Raw genomic sequence first — 7,726 nt, forward strand, 5'->3', positions numbered from 1 at the left:
GGTATAGGGGAAGTGGGAAGGGTAGGGGAAATGTAATAAGGGAAAAGAAAAAATATGAGAAAATGAAAAAATGGAAATAAAGTGTTCATAAATGGGGGGGGGAGGGGGTGAAGGGAGGGCAGGGACAAGGGGAAAAAATGAGTACCAAGACCTGTCATGTAAAGGTACAAGATCCCAATGATGAAGGTAACAATACTGTATACCTAAAATGTACCAATAAACTCAATGAGAGAGAGAGAGAGAGAAAAGAACTTGAAGTTCAACTGGACATAAGTGTTGTCCCCATATTCTTGTACACTTGGGCCTTTTCATGGGAGTCAGTGGCTTCTGCCAACGACACTGAACCACTTTGGCATCTATTATAAGTTTACTTCCAGATGTGTGTGAGAGAGCTTTCCAGTGTAGTCTGCTCCCTGTATCCAGTTCTTGTCTGATGCTACCAGGACATTTCCTCGACGGTCACCTGGAACTAGGATTTTGCACCCATCATGAAGGGCCCAGGGCTCACAAGTCCTCCACAGGCTTTTCTGGGGCTGGTGTCACTGTGGTGAGAATACCTGGTGGGCTGGCCTTCTGGCTGGTTTCAGACTTCTGCTGGGGAGGGACCTGGGGGACAGGATGGCCATGGTACATGGGGTCTCAGCTTGTACATCCAAAGCAGTGCTTGAAGCATCCCTGATGTCCTGTGTCTGAGAACTGTGTCCCTCATATTTGTCCCCAGAGCCCACCTAGAAGAGGTGGACACATCTTACGTGTGGGTTTTAAGTCACATAACAAAGCCCCTTCCTGGAAGCCAAATGAAAAATCAGAACAGTGCTTCATGCAACATGCAGACCTCTCAGGGAGCCAATGTGGGAGGCAGAGGTGTTAGAAACGCCAAACAGCCAGGTTATACAGGAGGCTGGACTGGAAAGCTGCACCACCTTGGGTAGGGGACTTGATTCTTGTCTGAAGGCCCAGCTTTGAAGTGAACAATTCCACAAGTCTGAGAGGTCAAGGGGGGGGGTAGCATCACCATCACCTGTGTGAGGACAGGTTTCTGTAACCATGGACAAGATGACCTGGGGGTCAGCATGAGCTCTATAAGAAACATGGATTTGATTTGGTTTCTTATTTTTCCTTTCTCCAAATTACAGTTATCAACAGTGACTTTCTACATTTTTAGAGGTGACATTTAAAATTCAAAGTAGGTAATGCAAAATAGAGATAGATACATTTTATATTTTAAAGTTCACACATGGGCAAGTTCCTCTCAGAAGTCTACGGTGCAAATGTTCCTCAGGCAAAATTATGATGATGCAGTGTGTGGTTAGACAGAATCTGCCTGACAGGTGGACAAGTGCCCCTGAGGCTGTGAAGCCACAGCGACCTTTGGAGCAACAATAGTGAATGAGCGTCACTCTCAGGTCAAGGCTGAGGAAGCCCAGAGCACCTTCAGGGGCAGGACAAAGGCCAGAGGCTGGGATGCTGCTCCTTTCCATGGGTGTAGAAGGCCTGATACAGAAACCACGTTGGAGATGTCTCTGCTCTCCTGGGAAGCAAGGGTGTCCCCCTGTCCCTGGGCCGGCCTTAGAGCTAATAGTCCCACGGGCACCCTGGCCCTGGCATGCAGCAATTTGTATGCTCTGCCTTTCTTGAATCACAGTTTCCTTTTACATTTTTTTGTTATTTTGGATGGATGTATCCTTTTTTGGTGCGTTCTGCAAATTGAGTCAGGTGTTAAGAAGGACAAAAACGAAGGAGGAAAGATAAGAAGAAAGAGGTCAATCTAATGTGTCAATGGTTTGATAAAAATGATGCTGTTTTGTGAAAGTGAGATGTGGGAAAATGACCTCTTCAAATGCTACTGTCTGAAGTCACATTCCTTTCCTCACAGTGAGGTACCCATTAGCCAGCCCTGTAGGCTCTGGCTGAGGCAGCAACTGGGTTCTCCTCGGTTCTTCCTGGTTCTGTGCCAACTGAGGTTGATTTAATTACAGCCTTGTGCATTCCCTTGTCTGCCTTTTTAATGATAATTGCATTTTATTGATCTATCAACCTTTCATGAAAGTGTTTTGGGGGGAAGGCAGAAGATAAGTAATTTATCCATTTGAAAAACAGATTACCCTAATTGGACATTACAAAATATAGCTTGTTATGGTTCCCTTTTTGGAGGGGTATATAGTCTAGGTAGATTATAAAGAGATTTGGAGAAAAATGTGTTAAACTATCACAGAGACTTCTAGACTTGTAGTTACATGTTTACATTTCCTAATTTAAGGGGAAATGTTAGGTGGGATGATAAACTCCATCTGTGACATAAAGGTAAATTTTAGTAATTTACCTTTTTAGCAATTTAGTAATTTAGATATTAGACTGACTAAAAATCAAGAGACTAAAAATTTGTGAAAAGTCCTAAAATATTTGTAATTGTGACATACAATCTTTTGTGGGCCTTTGTTAAGGTCCATAGATCGGCACATGAGGGTCACACATTTTCTAACAGTGCAGATCTGTGAGTGAGGGTCTCATCCTCTCTTTTTTGTCCAGGTCCTGATTTTGGTCTTTCCAGAACTGCCCTCACGCAGATGGATATCTGTGTCTCCTGTCTTCCCAGCCTTCTTGAGTCACCTTTCAGGGCACTGTAGGGAAACAGCATTTTCCTGAGGCTTGTCCTGGAGCTGTAGTTCCAGGGTCAGAGGTCTCTGCCCTCCATATATATGTTTGGTCCCTATGGGTCTTAATCCCGTCCATTTTTAAATGTAGGGCATTTATGTATGGAGAGGGAAATAATAGTCACAAAGGTACTCTAAATGCACTATATATCCGGGTACCCCTCCACCCCACTCCAAACATTTGGAACAGGCCTGGCCTCTGACTCTCTTGGGTCTTGGGTCCCCTGAACAATGTGGCAAAGACCATTCTATTATTAGTGAGGTCAGCCCCGAATGCAGAGCAATTAGAGACCCAGGAAGCTGTCTGAGCTCCTGAGGTCTGCTGCTGGCAGTTAACATACCGAAACAAAGCCACTAAAGCCCAGACGTGGTGCTCCAGCACCAGCACAAACGCTGGAGGATGGGAGAGGCATGTCTGATCAACCTGACACAAATGCTGAAACTACCGGAAATATATACGCTACAGGACAGCATGTCATCCTAACTACCCCACCCTAACCACACCGTACGCCATCCCATATACACCAGTCCACATACCCCACCCTACATACACTACCTCATCCTACTCTAAGCCAGACTCTACCATCTCATTTCACACTGCCCTGCACAGCACCATTCTATACCACACCAATTTATACTACATCTTTCTGTTTGTAATATCAGGCGCACACCACACTCTCTGACACCATCCCATGCTATAGCACCCCTCCCACCCCAAGGTATGCCGTGCTATAATCCCACCCCACATTGCTCTATATCTTATACCCTGCCGTACTGCACTACACCCTTCCATCCCACACCATGTCACCCTAGGCCACACTATCTTTCTTGTACGTATGCAACACACCATCCCACTCCACACCACATCATCCCGCACTAGCCTACGTGCCATACTGCACCACACCACCCACACCACACCATTTCACACCCATCACACTATCCATCCTCCTATTAATTCTTATTGCCAAGAACAGAAGTGTTGGAAGACCAGAACTGTGTATGTAAAAGGTGCCTTCTTCAGTACACCAGACTCAGAAACTCTTGAGGAAGTGAAAAAAAAAAAAAAAAACCCAAAAAACAAAGACCTGAACAATTTTTACTGTAATTCACAGATGTCATTTTGTTTCCTTTAAGAACATACTTTCTTTTTCTATTTTTTTCAGACAGGTCTCACTATGTAGTTGAGACTGACCTGGAACTCACCATGTAGTCCAGGCTGGTCTCAAACTCACAGCGATCCTCCTGCCTCAGCCTCCCGAGTGCTGGGATTACAGGCATACTCCATCATGCCCGGCAAAAATATACTTTCTTGGAGTTAAATATGAGGATTACAGAAGACAGAGTGCAAACTCATATGTATCTTAGTGTCTGCTGGGTTTCAATAACAACAGTGCCTATTGCAGAAACAAGCTAGACCACGTCTGCTTTGTTTGTCATCAACTGTGATGCAGATGCACCACTCAGGGGAGGAGGTGCCCTTGGCCTCACATACTGGATGCTGTCCTAAAGGACATGGCCCCTCTGGAGAGGAGTGACTCACTGTCCCATCAGAGTGCAAAGAGCCAGATATGGCGCATACTCGGGGGAAGGAGCAGGCCCAGGGGGTGGAACATGGTACAACCCAGGCCTGCTGAAAAGAGGCTCAGAATCCAGCACTGTTGCAACCCAGGTGTATGGTTCAAAAGAGCATGAGCTACAACTCACAATGGGGAGCTGAACAGGCTGCTTGCTTCTGAACAGGTGTCAGGGAAGCTCCAGTGGGCACTATGCTGATGGCCATAACACATTAGCTGAGGCTGGGCAGGGCCAGGACCACTCCACCCTTCTTTGTCCCTGGGCTCAAGTGAGCCTCCTCAAGCATCTGCACCACAGCCTCAAGACACGCAGAAAGTAGGTGCCCCAACGTCAGCCAGGGCAACCCCACACATTTTCTGTGCCTTTCAGAATTTCTCACAGGTGTGAATGTTATTTATTAAGAATAATAACCCAACACACTACTGAAATTCCACAGTCTTCAGTCGCAGCTTACTGGGCTGACTTTATAGGGTGGAAACAGGAGGTTCCTTTATGGGCAGCATGGAGCTGCTGGGACCAGGCATGACCCTGGTGTGGTAGAGAGATTTCCATAGGGCTATTAGAGACCAAGATGGGTCCCCGTATGGACTGACTGACAGGGAGAGGAGCAGGCAGAGCATGGGGCTTCCTGGATAGGGGACTGTGTGCAGGTGTTCAAAGGTTCTGTATAGGTCAGAGACAGGTGGGGTTCCCCCAACCCCTCAAGAGGCCACAAGGTGGTGTTGTGGCCACTGTCGCCTCCCGAAGCACCTTTGAGTTTGCCTGTTATCTGCCAAGGGCAAATTTCCATTTTGAAAACATCCTAAGTTTGAGGACAGAAACGCTTGGATAATGCCATCAAAAGAAGGCCATGTTGGGTGTGGCACCTGGAGGCCACAGTCAAGAAGGCCCAGGGACAACCTGCTGTCCTCAGAGAGCTGCATGATCCTTGCCCACGTAACCTTGTCAGATGTCTGAGAGGGATGCTGCTGATGGCCTTCAGCCTCAGAGCTCAGAGCAGCAGTCTCAGATGATGCTGGAATTTGGCAGAAAGTATCTCTCTCATTTGGACATTTTGAATCCAACAAGAAGAAAATGTAATAGTGACTCAGATAGAATGCTCCTCATGAGGCAGACACTCTGGTCTGCACTGAGGTGCTCACGCGGCATCTGGGCCGCGAAGGCACTGTCCTAACCGGCCATCAGCATTCTCTGCACGTGCCCCTGTCAGCTGTCCCTTACAAATACACACAATGCATTATTTACTCTCCTGTCAACCTTCCCAGAGTCCAGACTGGTGGCCACCACAATAAAACCTTGCAGGAGCCTTTGGAATGGGCCCCCACTGGGTCCCGGATGCTGCTCCAGCCAGCTGACCACACTGTACCCTTTATTTCCCCCCCGCAATCACAGCTTTGGCTACAGAAGCCCACTGACTTTCTGCAGGGCAGGGGCAGTGAGAAAGGCCTTGTGACCTGGCTATGGGGCACCAAATAGGAGGGATCTCAGTTCAGGCCAGGCAAGATTTCCCTGGAGCATGCACCCCACTCTCCGGATTAAATGATTCGACATTGCTGTATGGCTGCAGACAATCAGTATGAACAGCAGTGAGTGAGCCGGCAAGCAAAAGGAACCCGCGCAGGCAGCCCGAGACCTAAGCACTGTCAGATTTTGCATCCCCCTGCCCTGCCCCGTGAAACGTCCACACCCCAGGACGGAGTTTGTGCTGGACTGCTGTTGACTAACAACTTATTTTCTGGCCTGGGTCTTCTCCAACAGGGGCTAACAGCCCTTGGCCTGGCCAGCTGGCTGGCAGGGCTGCATTGAGCTGGGAGTACTCACCATGAGCCCTGCAGAGTTACTGAGGTGAGAGCACCGGTGGGGGCGGTGTTGCTGGCAGAGATAATTATGTCGCACCCTTCTCCCCACCAGGCTCCATGGCCGTCCAGAAGGTCAAAGTCCCCAACAGCAGCTATAGGTCAAGCTCCAGGGCAGGGTGCCTCAGGGTGACCCTGATGGGGTGGGTGAGGGTCCGTGGGCTGTATCCATCTGCAAAGACAGCACTTGGTCAGAGGCACAGGCGGAGGGCCCTTCTCCTGTGTGCAGCTTGAGGTCTCTCGTGTCTGTTACAGGTTAGCACCTGGGAGCAGCCAGCACCTTCCAAAGTTTTCCCCTTCTCAGCTTCTCTAGACCTGGGCCAGCCTGTTGGAGTGGCTGGCTCAGGCTCTACCTGGAACCTTCAGGGGATCCAGGTGACAGGCTGGGCTTATGAACCTCTGGGACTTCAGAGGGAAGCGCCAGCAGCCAGCCACTGCTCTCTTGGGCAACATTCCCTCTCCTTATTTAAAAATCAATCTGTGGTCACCAGCCCAATACAAGAACTAAACTCAATCGTTTCAGGCTGCACCAAGCCAAATAAACATGTCTGTCAGTTTAAATCAAGAGAATTAAGTAAGCCCGAATTAATCTCCCAGTACACAGCCTGACCTGGCAGGCAGAATCCTCTGCCGCTTACTGTGCCCAGACTCAGGGGCTGGCATCTTCACACAGATGCTCTTGCTGAGGCTGAAGTCTGCTTGGTTTTGGCTGTGGTTCTGTGCCTCCCCTTCACCCAAAGTTATTCAGAATCTGCTTCAGGAGTTGTCTCCCTCGGGGCTGGCATGTTTGCCTGAGAAACAGCCCTGGTGAGTAGACGCTACAGTTCAGCCCTTGCCTTCCCACGCTCATCCCACTGTCTCCCTACCGCGAAGATTCTCCTCCCCCAGACCCCAGGATGACAGCCCAACTTCTCACCTATTTTGGCAAAAACAGCTGGAGAGGCACCGATCTTGTGCTTCCTGTCACTGGTGCGATGTAGCGGGTTCCTTGTGCTGGGGAACAGCTTTCCATCACCAGAGGCATTGGACTGGAGCTCCGAAGTGGAGTTATCAACAGATTGCAGGGGCTGCAGCCCAGCGACAGGCTGTGGCCAGTGCACAGCAGCAGTGACAGTGTTCTGCACCGGGAAAGGATGAGTCAGAGCTGGGGAGAGCAGGCACTCAGTGCGAGCTCGGCGGGCAGCTTCCAGGATTCTGCTGGGGGATGCCAGCCGCCTTCGCCTGTCTTCTGTGGCGGCAGCTAGGGATGAGGAACGGGCCGGGAAGCAGGAGCCGTAACCATGGGGACTGGGGGAGGCATGGATGGCGGCAGCAGTGTCCGGGCTCCCTGCGGCAGGGTAGGAATGGTTCTTCCCAGCCAGCCCGTCCAGCCGCCTGTCACACTGCAGAGCCGATTTAAAGAGACAACCGACCAGGGTTTACCACTGTTTCCAACAGATTCAGACAACTCACATTAAAGCATTTCCCTGAAAGGAGGACGGGATGATTTTATTTCATTTTTAAAGATAATCCCTGTCTGTCGAGGGTTCCAAGAACAGAAATGTGAGAAAGGAAATTGATTTTGGAGCAATTTTCATAGTCCTTGTATTAATAGAATATTGTCAAATTCAAACATGGTACAACTGAGGCAAAGTCGGTCGA

General features: G+C 49.2%; 1 protein-coding gene across 5 annotated transcripts in view; it reads right to left on the reverse strand.

Moving 5' to 3' along the window:
- Adgra1 (adhesion G protein-coupled receptor A1) overlaps window positions 1-7,461 on the reverse strand; it is a 42,090-nt gene extending 34,629 nt beyond the window's left edge. The window contains exons 1-2 of one of the 5 annotated variants that reach the window (XM_033761330.1): window positions 7,002-7,461; window positions 6,051-6,257 (exon numbers count right to left, since the gene is read on the reverse strand). Coding sequence is in view for 1 of the 5 variants with exons in the window: in XM_010620218.2 (XP_010618520.1) it covers window positions 6,051-6,053 (3 nt within the window). In the remaining 4 variants the exon portion in view is untranslated. Of the gene's footprint in view, window positions 1-557; window positions 689-6,050; window positions 6,258-6,695; window positions 6,880-7,001 lie in introns of those variants that run through there. The other 4 variants (XM_033761333.1, XM_010620218.2, XM_033761331.1 and 1 more) reach the window with 4 other exon arrangements.
- Between the last annotated feature and the right edge of the window lie 265 nt (window positions 7,462-7,726).

Source organism: Fukomys damarensis, unplaced genomic scaffold (assembly GCF_012274545.1).
Source record: "Fukomys damarensis isolate Sample0158 unplaced genomic scaffold, DMR_v1.0_HiC HiC_scaffold_8, whole genome shotgun sequence".
NCBI classification, from domain to species: Eukaryota; Metazoa; Chordata; class Mammalia; order Rodentia; family Bathyergidae; genus Fukomys; species Fukomys damarensis.